Below are 25,463 nucleotides of genomic sequence, written 5' to 3' on the forward strand. Positions count from 1 at the left end.
CAGATGTGTAATATCACAGCCTACGTTAATCCCCTCTTCCAAAATATTACAAATAATTGGAGCACATAAAAGCAGTACTACATATTCACCAGAATAGTAAGAGCATTTGCAATGGTAGGGAATAAGAAGAAGTAGGATGCACATTATAAAAAATGAAAAGGAAGTTATATCAGGTTATGTATCAGGAAAAGGAAAAAAGGTGACTTCAGTAAGTATCCATACTTTGTTGGATAACATGAGAAAGAACACAAAGAATATTATTGACAAAAATAAGATTTCAAACTTCAAGCTGACCATAGAACTCTGGGCCTAAGCACAGAGACTAGTCCACACATAGATATCAAGAAAGCAGTTATACAGGTTTCTCTTTTCTGTGGTTAACAGTTTTGAGTCATTTGTGCAAGAGTGGAAATTTCAGGTGCAAACGTTTCTTCTGTACCATTTTACTTTGCCATCTGTACCATATTACTTTTGATGATGACACTTAATCATCTTGATTTTCTAATCAACTAGATTTTCTTTTAGAGATACTCTGGAATTAAGCCTGTCCAGGAGGAGCTCACTACAGAAGTTATATATTTACAACAGGTTGGAGTCTGTAGAAATACTTGTATCTAAGCACAATAATATTTTTTTTTCATTTAAAATATATATTAAAACTCAAATTGCATCAAATACACTATACAAATATATAAAGTGGATCAGACGCTGGTCATGAGCAGGTATTTGTGAATCAAAATTTAAAAACCTAAATTTCATAGAGTGAACTAAAGTGCTACTAGAACATTCCATCATCAAAATACACCAAAAAAAATCCATAAAATATCTTGCTTTCTTCATTTAACTATTAAAAACACTATACAAAATGCCATGACAGTTCTACATAAATACGCTGAAAAGAAAGATTAATATGGCCATCTAGAGGAGAAAAGAATGATGTGAAAACATGCCACACACATTTTCAGGCTTCAGAATAAAACATTTCGAGAGGTGCGCAGCCAGAAAATAGATTTAATTAATTATGCAATTAATAAGTAAACCTTAAAATAATATCAGACATTTTGATGGTCTTAGTAATACAAACATATTATTATACATGTGTTCAGCAATGCAAGCAAAGCTTACAGGGTGTATTAATAAAGACAAGATTATACTTTTGTCTCATTGGGAAATTTTGTGTGTGCACCATTAAGTGCAGACACATCTAAACAAACAAATTTTAAAAGTGAAGATTAAAGTGCAGAGTAAACAGTTATTAGTAAAAATGTTTATTGAATCCTTTGAAAACACACATCACACTGTTGCAAGATACAACATGTGATAGAGATTAACTGCTGAAGAGAAAATAACACAGAATTTTCCAAAAATGAAGTAACCTTTTCATTGCTCATATAACTACCTCTGATGGAATTTTTAATGATACCATCAAAGTCTGATTTACTAGCAATGAGCAGAGGGGAAACAGAGGTGAGACAAAAATGAATTTTCTCCTCTCGTCACTTCCTGTAACACTGTCAAGCCCTGGTCAACATATGGACTGATTGGCGCCTTAAAATGGAAGTACAGCTGAAATGTTTAAGCCTTAGAAGTAGAAATGATAAAGTACACATGAGGTAACAGAAGCACACAAAGTCAAATATATTGACAATTGTTTCTCATATTAAATAAAGTATATAGGAACACACTGCCTGCTCCCCCTCCACTACAAAGAATTAAGAAATGGTTCTATCATTTGTCTTTACACTTGTTATAAAAATAAATCAACAGTCATAAAAACCAACTATTTAATGAAAGAAATCAGGACTCCTATGGCATCAAGTATTCTATAGATTCATTTTGCAAGTTGAAGGAGCAGTAAAGCTTTGAATTTTTAAAAATTACACTGAAACATCTAGAATGTTGACACCCTCCACTTGGAATGTGAGGTTTTTAACCTCATCTGTTCAGTGAACTGTTTCTCTGACCACATATGAAATGTTTGGTAGTGACAGCCAGTCTCTCATTATTTTTTACTGTAGGTTTTCTTCATGAGGTTTCCACCTTCTCTTTTCATCAAAGTTCTAGGTTGGGCTGCTTTCCTTCTGTAATGATCATAACACAGAAGGCATACTCTGTCTTCTCCTCTATTCTAACACCTTTTTATCATTGTGCAAAGATTCTTTTAAGTTTGAAATAATTTACGAAGAACACAAAAAGTACTAACACTAATTATTCTAGCATGCCACCTTCAGGTCACTGAAAAGTGACAAATACTAGGTTGTTAATCTGTTGCCATGTCCAATACCACAAAGCTCTTTTTAATACTATTGCACATAATTTTCTTGAGATTAATGGATTAATGGAAAATCATCACTCTAATTTGCAAGCATTTTGCAGAAAACTGTAGAACGATTGCAGACTATCACATAAATAACATTGCTGATTCTCCACTCCTTGTAAAATGTGGGAAGAGAACGCTCTCACAAGCAGCAGCAAAAGCAAAATACTGACAGTATTAAAGCTTTTTTTGCAAGTAGAACTATGTGGTTAAAAATTTACAATTTTTTAAGTAAGAATGTTTTGATAGTTTTTGCTTTAAATATTTTTTTCCAAACCCTGAATGTTCTTACATTATAATAAATTCAATTTGCATACTAATTTTACAGTGAATATGTGTGTGCATATATATAAATGGGTTTTACATCCAGCCAGCTTCCTGAATGGAAAAAGCGCTGAGAAGGGACAGCAGCTGGTGACAGATATCTTTAGCAACAAAAGAAAAAACGAAAGAGGAGAAGGGGGGGAAACAATTGTAACTTTAATGATGCAATACTTGGACTTGCCAACAGGGTTCTTTTGTCTTAGATTCTAACCACGATACAGATTTCCAGACAAGAGTTCTCATTCCCCAGAAGAGGATAAAAGTCAGAGACTATGAATTTTGACGATGTGAGAAAATGATAAGGAAGACCATTATTAAAAAAAACAAACAAACAAAACTGGATACAGGGCTAGCACCACGCCTTTGGATCTTAAGTCTTACAGGGCCAAAGTGAAAAGCTCAGATGAACTGAGAACTTTTCACTGAGAAGATGAACTAGGTAGGATAAAAAAATCTGAACAACTGTGAAATAGAAAAGAGGAATGTCACATGTTCCTTCCAACATGAATTATTTTATGACTATTTCAACAACCAGCCTCAATAGTTTGAAAAGGGACAAACACATTTTTCTGGTATCTGAAAGTAGTATTCTTGTATAATTTGTATCTGGTATTATTTGCTAAAAAATATAATTGAGTTTTCCATCTCCTGTTAATATACATCACCATTCTTTCCCAACAGTGACATGAGCCATACAAAAAAAAAATCAGTATTTTATCTTTCGTATTCCCCCCACCAATGCTGTTGATAGATCTCAGCCGATATAAAAAACAAACATGATACTTTCACTATCCCTCTTCCTTGTTGTCCTTCTCCATCACAGTGTCCAAGGATCGGTTCTCACCACCTGACATCACCTCTGCATCTCCTTCCCTATTTGCTGGAACTCAGACTCCCAGCCTTCCTACAGTTTAACAGCAAAAGGAAAGAACTGAAATTTCTGATGATCAGAAAAGAATGCTCTTACTCTGCAACTTACTTCAATTATGGCTTTCAAGTCCTTTGTGTCTTAACTTGGAATCATGAATGAAGACACACTAATTTCAAATTTCAGAGGCAAACAGACTTTTATATAATTGAATTACATCACATAGCAGAAAACTTAATTTTTTTCAAGCACTTCTGGAGTGTATAGAATATTTAAGGACAGATCTTTTTATTTACATGTATCCACTTTTTATTAGAAAATCTCAATCTCTAAAAAACCTTTGCATTTTAATATATTAAAGGGATACCAACAAATATCTTATAGCATGGCATCTATATTAGAATCTGATTTTTATGTAACTTCAACCAAAGCTCACTTTTCATGCTAGAAAATGGTTATTTTCTAAACAGCTATCTTCAAGCATAAAAAGCATATTGACAAAATATTGACAGCAGAATTCTCAGCCTCTATGTCAGGTTGTCGCCCTAACTTAAAATCAAGAAATATATACCACAAAAGAAAACATCCATTGTTTACATCCAACTCTTAACACCATGGAAAAATTATATTAATCTCATCTTTGTAATAATTTCTTTCTGTGATTTCAAGACAAGAAAAGATACAGAACGTTCCAGTAATGCACACTGCAATGACCATATGCACCATAACCAATTCCATTTACTTTGCTGTTATGACAGCTTACCAATAGAGGAATAACAGGTCTTCTTTGTATTTATAATACCACAGAATTCATCAAGAGTTGCCATGTTTCCTTCCTAAATCAAAAGAGTTTAAATTCCCCCCAAAATAAAATGACTAATGATAAAACTGTATGAAATTTAATATAACAAGATATTATATCATTTGCAGTATTTCTGGAAGAATGCACACAAGTCTGTGCCAATTTTTTTTGAGCATGCACAAATATGAAAGATATCTGGATATTTCTTGCAGACATTGACTATTTACAAGTCAAGCTGTCCTCGTCTAGGACTTACTTATCCAGAACATAATTCTGAAATTTGGAATAAAAGGAATGCTTTGAAATCACTCTTACCTTCATCTATTGAAGCTTCACTACTGTATCCATCATATTCTGCAGACAGGGGACTATATTTTTGTCTGGTTTCCCATAGATAGTTTTTTTGCTGTCTGCCATCCACCACTGGCAGCCTGGAACTCTGGGTTCTAGACAAGGCCTCATGATATTTACCCAGTGCTTCATCTTCACTCTCAGATGATGAACCATGCTGGTCTTTACTCATATAAGAGTTGTCTGTTTGAATAAAATAAAGCAAATCGACTACAGCTCAAAATAGAATACAATAAAATAACCATAAGAGGTTATCAGTGAAGATATTTAAGCTATTTCAATTAAAATTTCTGTAATATTTTAAAATATAATCTTGTTCTAAATATTATGTGATTTTGTAACTGGTGAGAGCTGTTTTTATTTTCTAGAAAAACTGAAAGATCACTAAGCATCCCAAAAAAAACCATTCTAAGACTTATTCACCAGAAAATGGATCCATTTATGTAAGGCAGCACACACTGAAGTTCTTGAAACCCTTCATTCAGTAAGAAAACATGCAAAATCATTTATGTAAAGTAAATCCAACACTGCTGCAATATTACATTTGGATACCTAACATATCAAAAAGGTAGCTCCTGATCCTCCACTCCCAGCTGATTTTTTGCTGTGAGCGTGCACTGTAACACAGAAACGAAACTGATTTACAAAGAGAAGCCTACAACAAAATCATTTTAGGATATTTATGTCAGTAGTGCTTAAACTCACAACAACAAATGGGAAAATGCTAGTGAAAGATGTTTGCATGCAGAATTTTATTTAACTTACAGTAAACAACCTCTTGTTCAATAACTGAAATTAATGCAGATTCTCACTGCAGACATCTGGCAACAGCAAAAATTGCACAGAAGAATCCACCTAGTTAATTCTTTTATATGGGTTCCTCTATAATGCCCACTCCTGTGGCTAGCTTTTTCCAACTACATCTCAAGTATGACTTCTTCCCACTAGTCAAAGATTCAGCTACATTTTTGTTTCTCTAAATGGAAAGCTTCTTCCTCCCTCTTCCAAGTCTCTAATGGATTTGGTCCAAATGTAACATGCCATGCAGAGGTTCTGTAGAACTCAAACTCTAATAGGTGTTAAAAGAGTTCATGTAAATTCAATAAAGGTCAGCATTACCAGTAGTGTGTGAACAAGCCTACGGTATATTTGCCAATGGATTTCCATTATCGGCAGAGCTCCGAGATGCCCATAATGCTGTTTTTCAGCTCCTGATTCTGCAAGTGAATATTGTCTAACGTGCCATCCAACCATGCTCAACCACTTCTCCCCTCCCTGCTTTTACGCTCTCCTCCCAGTCCCTGTCCTAGCTCTAGTTCATTTCTGCTCCCATTAGTCTCTGTCTTCATGCCTAGCCAGTCTCACTCCTCTGTCTGGGTATTCCAACTAAAAGAGAGATTCAGCTTATCCCAAATTCATCCATTTAAAATTAAAGTAACTCAACCTCTGCCAGCCATCTAGGCCTCTTTTACAGTCAAGTGTTTGCCTCTTCCTACTATAGACTTCCTTTCTTCACACTTTTAGGTAAGCCTCTCAAGTAGATGAGTAAAATCACTTCCCCTTGAGGTCTATGTCTCCTGGGAACTCATACAGAAAGTCTATGCTGCAAGTCTGGGTAAGACATCTTTTCCAAAGTTACATTTATACGAGTAGAATCTTATCCTAAGTTCCTATCTGCCGGCACCACACTCCAGGTTCCTGCTTCAAGCACCCAGCTGTGGTCTCTTATGGGGATTTCCTCTTTATTTTCTCTGTCTATTCGATCAGAAATTCTCTTTACTTGCACCTAACCAACTACTCATGTAACATTAGCCTTTCACCCTTAGTCTCTCCACCTTCATATAATACTATCAGTTCTCTCCATAGCTGTCACCCATCCTACTTCAAATCCCAGTCTACCATTTACATTGTGTCACATTTGTTCAGGAAGTTTCTGTCCTCATGTAAGTCATGTTTATTCTCAATTCTTCTGTTCAAACTTCCAGTGTCCTTCAGTAACCATGAGTATCAAAAGCAGGATAATACCTGCTCTGGCCTTCAACCCCTACAATGAAGCATATGAGTGAAAATGGGATGGTCAGTGAATTGAACAAGCAAATTATAAGGAGTATTTGCTATGCCTTTTCCAAAGGCAAAGTTTCCAAAGATTTGCAATTTGGTCAAACTGCCATGTTTTTTCATAAAAGAACATGGCCATCTCTGACATGGGAAAAGTCCTCTCCCACATCTCAAGTACATACTCCAATATAAAAAGTGACGAAGTATCTTAGCGAGGCAGACGTGAAATCTGCTTATTTTTTGCACAGATAACCAGCATGTTTTTCCTATACTCTATTCCTGGAAACAGCTAAAGATTTTAAACTATAGCTTAAAAAAAAAGTTCAGAAAGCATGCCAAATTTCATCCCAAATATTTCAAATTTGGCACAGTTATAAGCAACTGAAAAGAAGGTCTTGAAATGGAAAATGTCAGGAAACCTTAACTGCAGATGGTGCTACCAGCTCTACATGTAATGTGCACGCAATCTTAATTTAGTATTTATAGGAAACTTGGTGCCTTAAAAGACTGCTAATGAGCAACTAGATCTTTCAGCTCTAGGCTATCAATTTTAATTCAAGTCTGACAGATACAGTTCTTCCCATTGCATGGATGGCTATAAAGCAGGTTCAAATTCACTCATCACTTATTAAGAATATCACACCAAGCAAGATAAATTCTGGCTAGCAGATTCACTGCAAGAGACTGCCCAGAAAAAGGAGACTCCTTTGCTGGTACACAGAGTAGAATTTTCTATCTTGTATGGCCATCAACAGGTTGAAACCTGCCACCTAGGAAACTTCCACAGATTTCCACAACTATAATTAAAGCAGGGCATACCAGGACTAACATATAGTGCCAGACTTCAGTATTAGATGCATCATTTATCATTACAAGAAACGTATTCACAAATACAAAAGTAGGTTCATTAATCAGTCTGCATGAAGTATAAAGAATGGCATAGTATAAAACATGGTAGCAACACGTTTGAAAGAAGTGCTGAAAGTTACGGCTCTAATAATACACTGACATTTGTAAGCATCCACAAGTTCTCAGTGATGCCACATATTTTTTCTCCAATTCCTAGTATAAAAGAAAAAGAATGAGGATGTATACTATTATTACAAGTCATGAAAAAAGACTTCTTCAGAGGACTTAAAAACCTCGTTAAAGTTAAAACACAAGATATCCATGCAAACATTTTTAAAATGAACAATACAAATCTGTTTCAGTTCCTTGGGAAAAAATAGCTTCCTGCGCGTTAAAAAAAATCCTCAGGGTTTTATGCCTCTCCTTGCCACTTCTCCTTTGATTTTTATATGTTAGTTGGAAACTTGCTCAAGATACTTAATGTTCTTATTAAAAACTTTCCTTTATTTGGCTAACACAGGTCATACTGAAAGCTATTCGTTTGGTTTTTATGGGACCTAAAATGTCACTGCTGATAAAGAATATACTTTACAAATATTGTGTTACATGAAGAAATAACAGATAAGATCCTAGTTCATCACACAAACATGGAAAGCACCTGCTGAATCCAATTAAAAAAAAAACAAACACCATAACACACAACAAAATGAATAACTGAAATTTTCAGATAAGGGAAAACACACAAACACTGAAAAAAAACTCCAACAACTGATTTCTATTATGAAATCACTCATTTCTCTACAGAAACAGCATCTCCAGAAAAGCCTGTGTTGCCTTCTAAAAATTCACTACACAGCCTGCAAAACAATTGTGTAAAAATGCAAGGTTTTACTTCTTACTCACAAACGACTATTACAATCCTATTGTCATACTGTTTAAGACTGGATGTTGAAGATGGCACACGCAGCATCCATATCAACAATACTCAGGTTTTCTTTGTAAGACTACAACTTTCTTTAAGACAAGCCTCATTCAGTTCTTTCTATACTTAAAATCACTTAATTGCCACTTGTCATTGTGTTTCGTGTCTTGAAATTACTATCTTGCATATCCCAGAACTACATTCGGATGATCTACTATAATGTAGACATAACAGAATTTTTTTTTATCTTATCACATTTTATGCAATGCTTTTAAAATGCACAAAATAAAATCCACTTTCACGGAACAAGTGTTAATTTCCAGTATTAATTCATAGTTTTCAATAGAAACCACACAAGGCACTGCAGAGAAGGTAAGAAAAAGAAAAGTTAGAACATAGGAAAGGCATTTATTCACCAGTTCCTTTAAGTAATACTTTTAAAAGTAATTACCTTCCAAGAAATATCAATGTAATTAGAGAATGAAGCACTGCTAACACAGACCTACTTTCATTCACAGGAAACACTATTATTAAATGTGCAAAATAGGTGAAAAAAGTAGGAAGTATAAGTTTCAGGAAAGGCTGAAGAACACAAGTTTGCTGACAGACTCCTCACCTTTTCCTGCTGTCTTCTTATTACATAGCTCTCTTGAATTCTTTTCTGATTTCTTTGAGTTTTTCTTTTTACCCGCTTTTGCAATTGTAGTTGACACATTGTCTTCATCCTTTGATACGGATTTTCCTTTTCTGTCAAAAAAGGCTTCAGATTTCTTTTCTTTGAATTCATTAATGAAATTGGGACTGTCACTCTGTGTCTTCTTCAAGCTGGCGTCTGATAGTTTTTGCTTCTGTACTTCAAGTTTTGTTTCTAAATCTTGGGGAACCTTCATACTGTGCACTGCCTCAGAATCCTTAAAATCAGCTCCAGGTGACCATGGCTTAATTTTTCTATGCAACTGATTCTTAGAGTTATCTGATACTGCATGTAGACAATTATCTTGTTCCTCAATAGATTGCTCCATCATGAATTTATTCGTTTTCAGGTTACTATCCTTCAAGAACTTATCATTTACAAAACACTCATTTCCTCCTACTGCTTCCCTTTTAAAAGGTCCTCCTACGTTCTTCAAATCCTGACATACTTCCGTATCACTTAAATGATTGTTGTTATTTCTGCCTTTTAACTGGCACTGTTTTTTGTCCATGACATGGTCAGCTACTCCATCTTGATTTGTATCTTTTTTTACAAAATCTAATGAATTAGAATAATGAGTCTCTTCATGTTCTGCAGTACCTCTCTTCTCTTTCATACGAATTTCCTGAGAATGAGTTAATGATGGTGCATGCTCCTCTCTCCCTTGCACAGGTTTATCAATCTGTATTCTGGAGCTTTCATCTTCAGCACGAAGGCCATTTATCATGCTTGTTACTTGTTCCGTTACTGAATCAGCTACACTGTAGCCTACTTCTCCGACAACACTGGTCAGATCATCCACAGCACTGCTAAGTGTGTCGACCAGAGAAGACACAGAGGGAAGGCTCAGATTCTGGTGGAGGTTTCTGAAAAACGCCATTTTTCAAACCTATTCAGCAACAACTTTTAATACAGGAAGGTCCTGTTTCACAAACAGATCAACTCCATTTCTCCAAGTTCAATTTCAGAGCTATTTGCTTTTGCTATCTCAAACTCAATACATTTACCAGGCGAAGTTGCAGCTTTGCTCTTTCCATTCAATATGCATTTAAAATAGTAAGAAAACAGCTAAGTAAATATCTTGAAATGAAGCCACAATCAACCAGCAAAACCATAGTCTTTCATCAACTGCAGCATCAACTAGCCATAATAAAATTCATTATTTTCAGAAACAAGAGAACTCTGTGAGGTGGAAATATGTTTTTTCTATTCTAACCTGCAAAGAAGAAGTTGTGAGACATTTAAATTATCTCCTTTCAACAATGTCACACTAAAACAAGCTTTTAACATAATAGCTGCACAAAAACATGTATCACGGAGACTTCTTCACCCCAAAATATTTGTTGTCTTTTACATAAGGCAAGATATTTCAGAACAGGAAGAATTTTTTGTAGCAAAAAGAAAGTTAAGATGACAGACTTAATTTCCAGGAGGGACAACTTTTTCTGTCTCCAAGAAAACCGAAAATAAAAATTTAGCTGCACCTTTTAAAGAGGTGTAAGGGAAGAAAACCTCTCAAATTTCCCATTCTGTTCTCTAGTGCCTGTCTCTTCCTCTCAAGTCAGCTAACAAAGCCCATTCAATTTCCACTGCCCGAAAGTAGAAAGGGGTTATTTTACCAACCCTCAATATCTTTTTCAAGGTCTAATTTTTTTCATTTCATATTATCCTTAAAGACCTTGTTCTATTTAAAAAGTATAGAAATAATTTGTTAGTCAGAGATAAGATGTCTTTAGTTTCTAATGTTTTACTTCTTTAAAATTATTTTCCAGTTGAGTAAATGCAAGACCTCCAAAAGATCAGTGAAGGATTTTAACAGGCTGAGTGAAAACCCAATAATCCCATTCACAAGTTTACTTAAGAAGATTTAATTATACACAATTATGGAATGTTTAAAATACATTCAAGAGTATTCTCACAGTGCAAAAGAAATATCTTCCCATAAGTAAGTGTCAACTCTTTGGTTATATAGCTGTTGAATTTCTGTGGCTTGTGAATACAAAGGTTTCTTCATTTACGCATACTGCACAGTCACAGGAAAAGTCAACATCATGTGTTTTCGTCATTTGAGTCAAGTGATTATTTGTGTATTTCTACACATCCTTGTAAAAATGTGCATTCTTATGATTTAGTACACTGTATTTCAGATACTTACAAAGTGTATCTTGTGAATTCTTTCTTGTAGTGTATCCTGAATCGAGATCTGGGAAACCACTAACATTTTCAAAACACATCTTCTTATTAATATATAGGAAAAGTAGCAACATGAGAATAATGAACACCCCAACAGCAGACAGGAATCCAATTGCTTCAGGAGATACTAAAAGAAACAGAAAGAAACACATTTTAATAAGTCTTGTAGAAGTTTAATTCGTAAAAGTTATAATATTTATCAGAATTGATCATGAAAAAATACTACTAAAGTTCCAAATATATATATGCAAGATATAAGTGAAAAAACACCATTTAAATTTGAGTTAATGTTTAATACTGTTAAATTTCATCCTTTTTTTCCTCTTCCGACCTTCTTTTCAAAGAATAGAAAAGTCCTAATCTAAGGGAGGACTGACACTGTGAGCAAAAGGTTCTGCTGGAGTATTGGACCCCATAACAAGACGGAGTCTCTGCAGAAAACAGAGATTATCAGCAGATGCCAAGACTGATGATTTTTGATGGAATATCTGAGAGAGAGAATACTGGAAGGGAGTTAAGAGCATCCCCCCCACTTCCTGGAAGGGGCTGGAGGTTTGGCTACCTGGACTCAGTGCCAACTCTGAGACAGTGCTGCTAGGGAGGGACTGAGCCCACACTGGTGAGGCCATTGCCTCTGTCAGCCTTGTTATGCTCAGCTCCTGGTTCCTCTTCCCTTAGGGACCAGCTGGCCCTTGCTGCTCCTCAACAAGTAGTATACTGTGTGGCCAAAAAACAGTATGAGGAAAGGCACATGTGCGTCCCTTGCCCTGGTACGTGTGCCACTTGTGTATAAACCGAGAAAGAGCTAAGTGGAATAGAGATAAAGCATACTTTATCAAAACCAGGTAGAGGAAAAAAAAGATAAAGTAGACTGACATGTCTTAGGAAGTGTGTAAAATAAAGAACGTGTCATTCTATCAAGCAGATAACTGAAAGGGAGCATTGGGCATCTTTTGCAGGGGTAGAATCTTGCAAGTCCATCAGTACCTAAATAACATCAGTAATACCATTTAAGGCCAAGATTACCTAGGACATGGAATAAGAGAAATAAGAAATTTTAGAAATACGAAATCTGGGAATCGATGCAGCAAATTGGACCAATTGGGAAAGAGTAATTAAGGGGCAGCTTGTTTATTTGAAAGGAGACTGGGCTGAGAAAGGGATACAGAAGGGTGGCAAAAAAGAGGGTCTAGAAACATAAGAAATAATAAAGAAGTTATAAAAGCAGTTCAAGAACAAGAAAGGGCAGATGTTTTGACAGAAGGAATGCAGATGCCCACAGACTACAACGAAGCTGACCTGCTTCTTTAATCAAGGCTGCCAGGATGTCAGCGGGAAGCCCCTTGAGCAACCCACTGGACTCTCCTCTGGTTCTACATCTGAAATATTTGATGTGAGAAGTTAAAGAGTGACAGAATTGCAAATGTGTTAGTAAGTAGCGTGGGACACTACTTGAAGTGAAGGGTTATAGAACTATAATTCAATACTATTTGGGTGCAATTTACAAGAATAAAGTAATAGAACTCAATAATCTCATGCAATTAACAATGGTGTAAAGCATTATACAACTGTAAGTGATCACAGTATGCTTATTAGTTAATTAATCTGTTAATTGGTTTATTAGTAGTGTGCTGATCAATTAATAAACATTATAGCCTCTTCTAACAGTTACGTCCCAAACCTGCACTCTAAAGAGGGAGAGTGAGACCTTGAGGTAACAGGCACCTTAACAGAGTGTTTTTTGTGCCCTCAACACACAGAGGTGCATCTTTCAGGATTGAACACGGCTGCATTCATCTGGATGAAAGCTAGGATTTCACGTATCCCTTTCTTCCTGCTGTTTTTGCTAGACTCTAAGTGTTCCTCTACTCACTACAATTAATAGCATTCTTGGGGGTTGAATTTTTTCTATTTATATAAGGTTCATGAAGATTTATCAGACTTATGAATTGTGTTTGCCAAGATCTTGGCACTTCACTGAGGGAGTATAATGCTGTGTGGCAACATCTTTCACTATGTAAAAAGGAGTGGGATTAAAGAAAAAACAGCAACATACTCTGCATTCTCAGAGATTTAATACAAAAGGACAAGAGTCAACAGCCCAAAGTAGCAACAACGAAAATTCCAGTTGGAGATGAGGGAAAAAAAATCCAGAATAAGAGAGGGGTTAATCACTAGAACAGATTGCCTAGATCAGTTACAGAATCCAGCTTTAATGTTAGCCCGGCTTTGAGCAGGGGGCTGAACTGTGAATTACTTTCCCAGGAGCCATCCAAATTAAATTATTCTCCGAGTCTATACATGCCCTTTGTAAATCTGGACTCCTATATCTACATAAAAGTGCTGACTGAGAAACACACACAGTTCCACAACCTCCTCAGTTTGTTCTGCAGGATGACAGAGAATGTTTGTGTTTGTGGTACTGTTCTTAAATAATCACACAGGTGTGTTTCAAAAAAACAGAAAAGAAATATCAAAAGAAATGCACCTTCCACCATCTAAAAGGAATTGGTCAGATTTGCACTTGTTTTGAGATGGACATCCAGACCTATGTGAAACTGAAAATTATTTTTGCTTCACTTTTTACCTCTCACCAGAAGCAATCACATAACATTGTGCCTAGAACCCTGAAAATTTTCACACGAAAAGGAACCTGCCAGTAACTTCAAACCACCCTTCCTGACAAAATCACTAGAGAAATACCAGAATGGCAACCAAAGAAGTCCCAAAAGGATGAAACAGAAACCCCCAATTAGACTAGAACCTCTATTTCGTCAGTATCAAAATTGAGCAAAGTTTTTTCTTGTTTTGTTAGATCATACCAGAAAAGTTAGGAAGAACATGAGCAACTCTCAACTGAGTTAAGTTGGGAACGCTGTCTCCTGAAGAAATGAAGGCAAACCTAGAAATAACTGGAAACCTTCAAAATCGGCCCTTCACCTTCCAACCCACTGAAGTCCAAGAAAGAACAAGAAATGTAAGAACACAATATAACTGCTTAATATGGCCAGAATAAAACTAACAGTGCAACAGGAAGGAGCAGGCATGTGGTATCTTCAATTTCAGACAGTACAACAGAAATAGAGACCCATAGAATTACAGAGTTCCCCATCAGTCCTTCAGGATGGGACGTCCTGCTGCATCAAACAGAGCAACAACGTGAGAAAAGTGGAATTATATTCTGGACCAGAGAGGAAAGGAAGCTAAAATAAAAAATATTTTCCTCATCATGAACAAATAGAAAAAAAAAAATCCCTTTGTTCACAGAAGACCCTGGTTGCACATCCTACTAAGATTACCTGATATTCCCTTCAGGAGTCTGTTTGGAGTTGCTCATAATTTAATTAAAATCACTTGCTATAGCTGAAGTTTATGGCAACTCTGCCTCACACTGAAGGGGTTTTGTTTGTTAAGTTTCAAAAAAAATAGTTAAGCCATGACCAAGAATGAGCTGAAGAAAAAAAAATATTGCTATAGTAATGACTGATTTATTATTTTTAAAAGCCCTAGTGTTCCCTGATTTAGTGCAAGGAAAATTTGGCATGTGACAGGTGTTCATTTATCATTTGTCAGGCATCCATTTATCATTTTCATGAAATCTTCCTAAATATGGGAAAGCTCCGAGATTCGACAAAAGCCTCAGTTTGTGTATCACAGAATGGTGAGGGTTGGAAGGGACCTCTGGAGATCATCTAGTCCAACACCCTGCCAAAGCAGGTTCACCTACAGCACGTTGCACAGGGTCGCGTCCAGGCGGGTTTTGAATATCTCCAGAGAAGGAGACTCCACAACCCCCCTGGGCAGCCTGTTCCAGTGCTCTGGCACCCTCAAAGTAAAGAAGTTCCTCCTCATATTCAGATGGAACTTCTCATGTTTCAGTTTGTGCCCATTGCCCCTTGTCCTGTCACTGGGCACCACTGAGAAGAGTCTGGCCCCATCCTCTTGACACCTGCCCTTAAGGTATTTGTAAGCATTGATAAGATTCCCCCCTCAGTCTTCTCTTCTCTAGACTAAACAGACCCAGCTCCCTCAGCCTTTCCTTATAAGAGAGATGCTCCAGTCCTCTAATCATCTTTTTAGCCCTCCAATGGACTCTCTCCAGTAGTTCCTGGTCTTTCTAGAACAGGGGGGCCCAGAACTGGACACAGTACTCCAGGTGTGGCCTCACTAGGGCCGTGTAGAGGGGGATGACCACTTCCCTTGACCTGCTGGCCACACTCCTCTTAATGCACCCCAGGATGACATTGGCCTTCTTGGTACATTGTTGGCTCATGGTGAACTTGTCCACCAGGACTCCCAGGTCTTTCTCCACAGAGCTGCTTTCCAGCAGGTCAGCCCCCAGCCTGTACTGGTGCATGGGGTTATTCCTCCCTAGGTGCAGGACCCAACACTTGCCCTTGTTGAACTGCATTAGGTTCCTCTCCGCCCACCTCTCTAGGCTGTCCAGGTCTTGCTGAATGGCAGCACAGCCTTCTGCTGTACCGGCCACCCCTCCCAGTTTTGTGTCATCAGCAAACTTGCTGAGGGTACACTCTGTCCCTTCGTCCAGGTCATTGATGAATAAGTTAAACAGGACTGGATATTCATTTTTGACCTCAAAGTTTAACAGACGAAATCTCCCAAGGTTCTGCTGGCAGTAAGCATGCTCCCTCCCGAGACTGCATATGGATAACTGAGAATGTCTGGGACTATTGGAACAACATCCAGTTTTCTTTGAACTATTGATCCTGACCCAAATGAGACCATAGACTGGGCCAAGAGCAGAAAATCTTCATTCTTCAATAACTTCCTATTCTAACATCTATCAAACACAGAGGCAGTGGCGGAAAAGGTAGGAAGAAGAAACTGCGATTCACCAGGACACAGGGACCAACAGAAGCGAGAGTGAAGTGGAAGGTGGTAATTAGGCACAAGTTAATGATGTCCAGGGAGAAAATGGAAAGTATGAGTTATGAAGAGGGTGTAACATCGGGATTGAGTACACAGAACAAGTTGGAAAGTGAAGAGAAGGCAGAAAAAGAAAGCAGATTAGGAAGACTAGACAGATAAAGATAATGGGACCACAGAATTTTATCTATGGGGATGATTGCTTTATTATTGGAGCAGGCTGTCCTAAACAACTTTGCCTCAATTCATTGTCCACACTGCTTTGAGCAGGAGATTGAACTGAATTGCAATCATTCTATGATTCACAATAAAGGACAGTGAATGTTCTCTTTTAATAGGACAGATTAACTGTACAACACCTTCAGAGAAAAGTGCACTTCCAAGTATTTCACATTTGATCTTTTAAAACTGAAGGTTTAAATTTTTAAATTTTTTTTTTACTTATGCTTATATTGTTCATCAATCAAAGCTGCTTTGATCCATCAAAGTATGCGCTTAGGGGAGTTAACCACAACCTAAAAGTAACTTGAAAACTTCTGTTTTTTTCTCGAGTACTTTAGCTAATTAATTTAAAAAGGCACTGTATGCAAATTGTATCATTCTCTGTGGAAACACAGTATCTGATGACATCTTTCTGGAGTAAAAAAAAACATTGGCTGATACCTTATAAAAAGAATGAAACTTTAGCTGCAGCAAGACTAATTAATTATTTATGTAATTCAGTGTGAACATAGGACTTGAAAATTACATTTCCGTATCAATTTGCATCCATGTAAAGAATCTTAGAATGCTTGTTCACAGATTAAGTGTATCAACAGGTTAAAATCCTCTAATGTATTACCATTATAAAGCCAGGAAAAAACCTCAAATAAAATTGTACACATTTACATGTGGAAAATTGAAGTACAGATTCCCATCTACGAATAAAGGTTTTATACATCACATTAATCCTTCAATTAAGTTTCTCACAGTTGAAGTGTCAAGCATTATACTTCGTAGACAGGCAAAAAAAAAAAAAAAAGTACTTTTTTGCATATAAAATATACCTGTGCCACATTCAGCACCAGAATTATTTTGATTCAAAACACATTTTCATAAGTTCTGATCGGTTTCGGCATTAATTGTACCAAGAAAAACGTTTCAAAAACTCTCAGAAGTTCCCAGTGGTTTCTTCTACAATCACAAATGAGTAGAAAGGCAATCCTTTCTCACAGTCATATTTCAAATTCAAGTGTCCTACTTCTATAAACTTCATAATTATGCTCAGTTCTTAAGAAAAACAACATTTGAAATTTGCAGCAATATAACAGTTTTAGAAATACTAAAAGAACAAATGTCGTATTACAAAGTTATTGAGACTAATTGAATTGCTGGCTATGGAAATGGCATAGAAAGTTATACTCATTACAGAAGTATTACATTAACATCACTTTAATTCACTTCTGTTATTATCATCACTAGAATTACAATTATTAGAAGACAGAAACTTACCATCTCTTCCTCTTAAATATCAAATTAGCATCTATTTCTCAAATAACAACTTCCCTGTTATTAACCATTTTTCTTTCCCAAAAGATGTTTCAAACTCTTCAGAAAATAATGGCATCTTTAAATAAATATCACCAAAACAATAAAAATCCTCAGACATATTAAAAAGCATTTAATGTTTTTAATATTAAATTAAAAAGCATTTAATGTTTTTCATATGTATCTACCCCCCCCTCAATTATAGTTAACATCCATTCAATTATTTTTTGAGCTCTCACACTCCACATCATACTGCTTGCTTAGCTAGTAATGTACAAAGCCACACAGTGATCTTAGTAATGTTTTAATTATTCATTTACAAATGCAATACCATCTCTTCTGTGCGCCAGTTAAGTCACTAGCACTATGATCCAAAGAACCTCAATTACCTTTAGGATCCTAGCACAAAAACATTTGAAATTAAAAATGTAAACTTGTTTTTAATTTATAACCTGTTTTATTTGTTTGGGTTTTTTTACAACTTGATCTAAGATATTCCAGCCTTTTAAATTCTTTTAAATAAACAGGACTACTATTTTTTTTATTTAGTCCTGAAGAAGAATTATTTATTCTTATTAGCTTTTACACCATTACATCAGGAAAATAACCCGTGCTGTCCAGCTCAAAAGTATTTTCGTTCAAATGCTACTCACTGCTGCTTGTCACTTCATACCAACTTTCCGACTTACACCAGAAATTAACATATTTTCAGAAAGCTGAACAGGCTACTGAACCATAAAATAAGATTCATGCCTTGATTGCCTTTTCTCCGTGCTTGAATTATTTATCTCCAAACAGCACATAATTTATTTCTCACAGACAACTCATGTCATAATGGAAAAAAAACAAACAAACAAAACCCTCTATATCTCAGAGTCAGCTTGGAAGTAAAATACTTTGGTCTGACTGATTACTCAACAGGAATAAGAACTGCACTTTCTTATGTGTCAGTTTACAGGTAAATATTTTTTCCTTTTACGACTAATTACATAGGATGGTCTCTTCTCTATCAGTAAGTAACTGAACTTGAAGGCTACCCAAGATTTTGTGCTCTTTCTAAACAGCTTTTATCTGACAAGGTAAACTCAATACACTAAGTTTCACAATAATTTAGCAGAATTATTATCTTCCTGTTTGCTGGAGTAGTTGAAGAAGCAATCACAAGTGAATAGAACCTAGTTTACCTAGACAAAATGCTACACCTACAGGGTGCAAGATTTTATCCAGTGTTCTGTTAGAAGACTTAAAAAATTAAATTCTTGACTACCTGCACTGTTTTACAAACAAGATAAACTCTGTGGCAGCTGACATTACTATGAGAATAATTTCCAAATAAAAAACAGAAGCAAATTTACCACAAAAATTGACTAGCTGATGTTTCTGCTAAAAATCAATTACAGACAATTAACTCAGAATTCCCTCTAAATATTTTATTAAACTTGTCAAATGACAAAATTCTAAACATATTTCCTATGCTTCCTGTTTTATTTTGTATTCATCTTTCTTCTTTCTCTCATATAAAACACTGGAACTATGTAATTCCTTTCTACAAATGTACCTACTTCTTTTACGTTTTGCCAAAACAAGCATCAGGAAAAGTATTTTAGCTCAACTTAAAACATGCAATTAAATCTCATCTATTAATGGTTTTAATTTTTTAGCTACATTTAGGTAACATTAAAACTGAAACTTTTCTGTATAAAGATGCTGCCCTCTTCAATCCAAACTTGTATTCTGCCTTTCTTCTGCAGCACAGACTTCTTAACTTAGCCCACCACTGATAGCTACATTTGTCAGCTTATTATGTTAAATACACATTATACTGCTTGTCTTATGATGTTGCTCCCTATCCATTTGTTTCTCCTGCATCTTGCACTTTCTTACACAGCAAATTTACACACTCTCCAGTACAAATTACAAGCACATGCAACATGAGCTACGTGTATTTCAACACTTTAAATATCTATATCCAGTTCATTATGCTGAGTGCCATGCAATTTTAAATGAACATAAACATGAAATGACAATTGAATTTCAATGCAGAACTGAAAAAAGCATTTCCTAAATAAGAAAATTATTAACAATTTTTAGTAACATGAACCTTTCAAAAGTCACTCCAGTTTTCAAAAAGGGCAAGAAGGAGGACTCCGGTAACTATAGACCAGTCAGCCTCACCTCCATCCCCGGAAAGGTGATGGAACAACTGGTCCTTGGTGCTGTCTCTAGGCACATCAAGGATAGGGGGATCATTAGGGGCAGTCAACATGGCTTCACCAACGGGAAGTCATGCTTAACCAACTTGATAGCCTTTTATGAGGACATAACCCGGTGGATAGATGATGGTAAAGCTGTGGATGTGGTCTATCTTGATTTCAATAAAGCGTTTGACACGGTCTCCCACAGCATCCTCGCAGCTAAACTGGGGAAGTGTGGTCTGGATGATCGGGTAGTGAGGTGGATTGTGAACTGGCTGAAGGAAAGAAGCCAGAGAGTGGTGGTCAGTGAGACAGAGTCCAGTTGGAGGCCTGTGTCTAGCGGAGTCCCTCAAGGGTCGGTACTGGGACCAGTACTATTCAATATATTCATTAATGACTTGGATGAGGGAATAGAGTGCATTGTCAGCAAGTTCGCTGATGACACAAAACTGGGAGGAGTGGCTGACACACCGGAAGGCTGCGCAGCCATTCAGAGAGACCTAGACAGGCTGGAGAGTTGGGCGGGGAGAAATTTAATGAAATATAACAAGGGCAAGTTGTCCTGGTTTGGCCTAAACCAGGCCGATTTTCCTTTCAGTGATTTTTACTTTCAGCTAAGTCTCCTCTAAGTAACTGCACTTTCTGAAACTAACTGCATGTTTTTGCAGACAGTGTCTGCTTCCAGGACTGATAACGCTCGAAGTTTGTAGTTATCGCTGAGGCACCGGTAGGGATGTTGTGCAGTAAGGCTCTTGCTGTACTTTTTTCTTAGAGAAACCAAGGTCACCGCTGAATTCCTCACTGCTTACAAGTGAAAAGCCGAAGGGGCGTCGCAGCTGCAGGGGGGAGCAGACAGGGCAGGTGACCCAAAATTGACCAACGAGGGTATTCCATCCCATACACGTCATTCTCGGTATAAAGCGGGGGGATCACGAGGGTCTCGCTCTTGCTCGCTCTTGCTCTTTCTGCTATGGCCGGTGTCCAAGGAGGACTCCGACTGTTTTCCTGCTGCCCCCGATCCCGATCTGTGCATCCCTGAATCCAGCTCTCGACCGTCGCTAGGCCCAGCCTGGGCCTTCCCGGAGCCTGCCCTGCAGTGCCGGTGGTGACGTTGCCGACATCGGGGGAGCTCGATCTTGGTTTTGTATATATATTTGTATATATTTGATTATTCCAATATTATTATTATACTCTTTTTCATTATTATAGGTTTATTAAAACTGTTTTAACTTTCCAACCCGTAAGTCTCTCTCCCTTTTCCCTTTCCCTTTCCCTTCGGGTGGGGGGGGAGGGTTAACAGAGAGCGTCTGCTGCAGGTTTAATCGCCAGCCCAGCTTTAAACCGTGACACAAGTGTAGAGTCCTGCATCTGGGCAAGAACAACCCCATGTACCAGTACAAGTTGGGGGCAGACCTGTTGGAGACCAGCGTAGGGGAAAGGGACCTGGGGGTCCTAGTGGACAACAGGATGACCATGAGCCAGCAGTGTGCCCTTGTGGCCAAGAAGGCCGATGGCATCCTGGGCTGTATTAGAAGGGGTGTGGTTAGCAGGTCAAGAGAGGTTCTCCTCCCCCTCTACTCTGCCCTGGTGAGGCCGCATCTGGAATATTGTGTCCAGTTCTGGGCCCCTCAGTTCAAGAAGGACAGGGAACTGCTAGAGAGAGTCCAGCGCAGAGCCACGAAGATGATTAAGGGGGTGGAACATCTCCCTTATGAGGAGAGGCTGAGGGAGCTGAGTCTCTTTAGCTTAGAGAAGAGGAGACTGAGGAGTGACCTCATTAATGTTTATAAATATGTAAAGGGCAAGTGTCATGAGGATGGAGCCAGGCTCTTCTCAGTGACATCCCTTGACAGGACAAGGGGCAATGGGTGCAAGCTGGAACACAGGAGGTTCCACTTAAATTTGAGGAAAAACTTCTTTACAGTGAGGGTAACTGAACTCTGGAACAGACTGCCCAGAGAGGTTGTGGAGTCTCCTTCTCTGGAGACATTCAAAACCCACCTGGACGCGTTCCTGTGTGATATGGTCTAGGCAATCCTGCTCCAGCAGGGGTATTGGACTAGATGATCTTTCGAGGTCCCTTCCAATCCCTAACATTCTGTGGTTCTGTGAAGTTTTGAAAGACCAACAGAATGAAACCAGGATGAAAGTGCTCATTTAACTTTCTATTTGGAATAACAATGCCCTTTAAAAATTCTATTTATAAACCTTTTAAAGTAATACTGGGGAAAACAGAAAACTTACATTATCTGAAGTGATACAAGATGCAATTTAAAGGTTAATTTATAACAAATGTCATATACCTAACATTAAGTAAAAAATAAATGTGCCTGTTCACACAAAAAAATTTACTGGAATTACCGTGTCACAACAGCTACACTGGTCTAACTCCAGTGTCACTTTTATTCCAGTGAAAGTTATGAGGAATAATAGCAACTTTTTTCATCATCCAGTTTATGTCACTTCACACTGGCTGAAAGATCATCTGCACTGCTACAGAGATAAATCAGGACTTCCTCTCCCCCCCACCTTATTTTCTTAACATCTAATTACAAGGACTAATAAGAAAAAATGTTTTAACATCTAGGTTCCAGGACTTCCTTCACACAGGAAGAAAGTCTAGAATGTATTTTAATTTAAAAATTCAATTTATTTAATTTTATTATAAGCAATTAAATTACTTGACTAAACATTTACATCAAACAGAGTTCAGTATACTTCATAAATTATAGTTTGTGTTAAAAAGGTCTTGGTTCAGCAAGTTAACTAATCACATATGTAACTGCACAAAAATACTTGTATCAACTCTAGTACTGCCTCTGCAGTTTGTCACTTACAGGATTCCTTTCCCTTTCTTTTAAAATACCATGCTGACACTGTCTTTTGGAGATAAATTTAATTATAGGAAAAAAGAGGACCCGGGGCTCCAAAATATCACTGATCCAAGAAAGAATGTAGGAATAACAGAAACCATACTCTGAGATGGAGATTTAAACTTTTGACAGAAATCTTTTAACTCCTAAATCCTTACAGGCTGAGGAAGTTGTCAGCCTGCCACCCCTGCTGATTTACCAGTCCCTCAATGTCTTCTAATATGGAATTAATCTCTTAAGTAGTATCTCACAACTGAAATCTCTGAAAAGAAACAGCAAAGGAAACTGCATTGCTACTTGGAATAGACCTAGATCATGGAATCATCTTGATTACCTCCAAATCCCAATAACCTGTTGCAATTACACAGCACACTACACGACTGTATTCTCCACACAGTGGGTAAGAGAACAGTAGTGACTATAGATTTTTAATGGCACTCTCAAATAATAGTCCCAGTACAAAAGTATTAAAGACCTGCAGGGGTCTAGAGGCTTGCGGTTCTAGTTCATAGCTTCTACAAAGTAACTCTCCGCTACTATTAAAAAAAAATCTACGTAACAAAAATCTTAAAACCGTATTTTTCCTTCAGCCACCACAATTAACAAAATGTGAGACAATCCAGGATCCAGATTTCTGAACAGCACTAGGATACATAGCAAAGTACCATGCAGTAAAAATGATTATATGAACATTTTAAGTGAAGAATGCCAGGGTTTGGATATAGCAAAGTTCTTAAACACAAAACTTGCTACAGAAGAAAAGGTACTGCGATAGTTGGAGTTAAGCAACCCCAGCAGATCCTGCTTTCCAGAAGACTCCAAACAGAGGAGAACACACAGAAACATAACTTTGCTTCCTGTATGGGCATGAATACCCTCAAAGAAAAATATTTACTTAATAGTAAATTTTCTCTAGTCCAAAATGTATAAATCCAGATTAGCTTTCCAACAGAGTGCAAAGTTTAGTATATATTTCAGTGTTGTTAATGCTTACATTATTACTTTCATTTTTTTGATATGTAGCCATACTTTTATAATATCTCCCAGATCTATTAAGTTTAGTATTCATGGGATAAAGGACAAAATTTCTTCTACCCTAGTAAAAAATACGCATTTGTCTATTTAAAATTAATTACTGCACAATTACAAACAGTTTAATTACTATTCTCTGTGTATATTATAAAAGTTGCTTTAATTATATGTACTTTTTAATGAAGAGTGTGTATTCCTGTCTCTGTAAAAAGAGAAAATGCACTTTATTTTGTACTGTCCACATCTGAACTCTTAAATGAGTAGAAACAACATATATTTGTAATGTTTTACATTAATATGAGGTTACCTAATTTAAAAGAAATTTGCTACCACCTGTGGTATCACCTTTCTCTTGACAAAGGACAAGAAGTTCTACCAACTGGATGACAGTAAAGAGAAAGGGGAAAAATGATTTTGTTACTTTTTCAGAGGCACTTATGTAGTGTAGAGTATCATAAAAACTGTAATATAACTTGAATGTCAGATGCAGTTCACTTTGAATAAAATAATGTTTCTACTTGTAAAGTGAAACTCATGAATAAATACGATTTTTTTTTTCATTTGAATTAAATGCAGTTGGCAACTTAACATTCAGATACATGCAAATGGATAAGGATAGTTGACCAGAACATTAAAGAGGATACAGTTCTACTTAAAATATACTTCTGACAAAACAAAAATTCATACCTTCTTATCTTTTCAAAATTATTATTAAAAGTGACATTTTTCATTGTCAGCCAAAGACATTGTCTTTTTGCAACTTCTTTCTTTTGCATATTAAAGAGCACTTCTGTTCCATTATTAGTCACAAAGGCAGTTTGCTGAATAATTTCCTTTGTTTGCGAGACTGCCACAATAGAAAGGAAAGAACATCTCGCAAAAGAAAAAAGGGCTTAAAAAATGATTGTTTTAAAAATCTGTGCAACTCAGACCTTACTCAGTTACTCAATCTACATTTCCATGAATTAAATACAAAATACATTGTTGAGTTAGAAGTATCACTTTGCATTACTTCAAAAATACACAAATGAACAATGAAAGGTGAGAGAGACCTAAAAATATGGCCATGCATTTTCTGCTTTAATATCACTTCCATGTCACACAGTATTATACATATCAGAATATGTTAAAGTTTCTCTTTAGTTACAGCACAATATCGTAAACACTCATCGCAAGCCTGTCTCGTCTGTACAAACAGAACCTGAAGACAGCCTTAATTAAAATATTAGTACATCTATCAACAGCCGATTCCAAGTCAGACTAACAGCCTAGCTACAGGGCACTCCACAGCCAAAAAAGATATATTTCTCTGAAGTATGATCTTAAGTTCCCTAAATTCTTTTATGTCCATAGCAAATAACCAAAGGAATAACAACATAACTCTCATGACTCTCTCAAAAACATCTGTGTGTTAGGAAAATAGCCAGCAAAAAAAAAAAGGCAAACCTTTAACTAAGTAATTTCAGAAAAACCCTGTCACTTTCTTCTGCTATCAAGGACCCTAAGTGACTGAATGAAACAACTCAGTCACTACTAACTAAACTAAGCAGGACTCTTCTTTCCTTAACCAA

At 36.8% G+C, this 25,463-nt stretch overlaps 1 protein-coding gene across 5 annotated transcripts in view; it reads right to left on the reverse strand.

Moving 5' to 3' along the window:
* Positions 1-25,463, reverse strand: part of SYT14 (synaptotagmin 14) — a 97,277-nt gene that overhangs the window by 55,160 nt on the left and 16,654 nt on the right. For 3 of the 5 annotated variants that reach the window (XR_011047731.1, XR_011047730.1, XM_068395564.1), the window contains exons 1-2: positions 9,108-10,395; positions 4,627-4,845 (exon numbers count right to left, since the gene is read on the reverse strand). Coding sequence is in view for 3 of the 5 variants with exons in the window: in XM_068395564.1 (XP_068251665.1) it covers positions 4,627-4,845; positions 9,108-10,065 (1,177 nt within the window). In the remaining 2 variants the exon portion in view is untranslated. Of the gene's footprint in view, positions 1-4,626; positions 4,846-9,107; positions 10,396-11,340; positions 11,506-25,463 lie in introns of those variants that run through there. The other 2 variants (XM_068395579.1, XM_068395586.1) reach the window with 2 other exon arrangements.

The sequence above is a fragment of the Nyctibius grandis genome, chromosome 1 (genome assembly GCF_013368605.1).
Source record: "Nyctibius grandis isolate bNycGra1 chromosome 1, bNycGra1.pri, whole genome shotgun sequence".
NCBI classification, from domain to species: domain Eukaryota; kingdom Metazoa; phylum Chordata; class Aves; order Nyctibiiformes; family Nyctibiidae; genus Nyctibius; species Nyctibius grandis.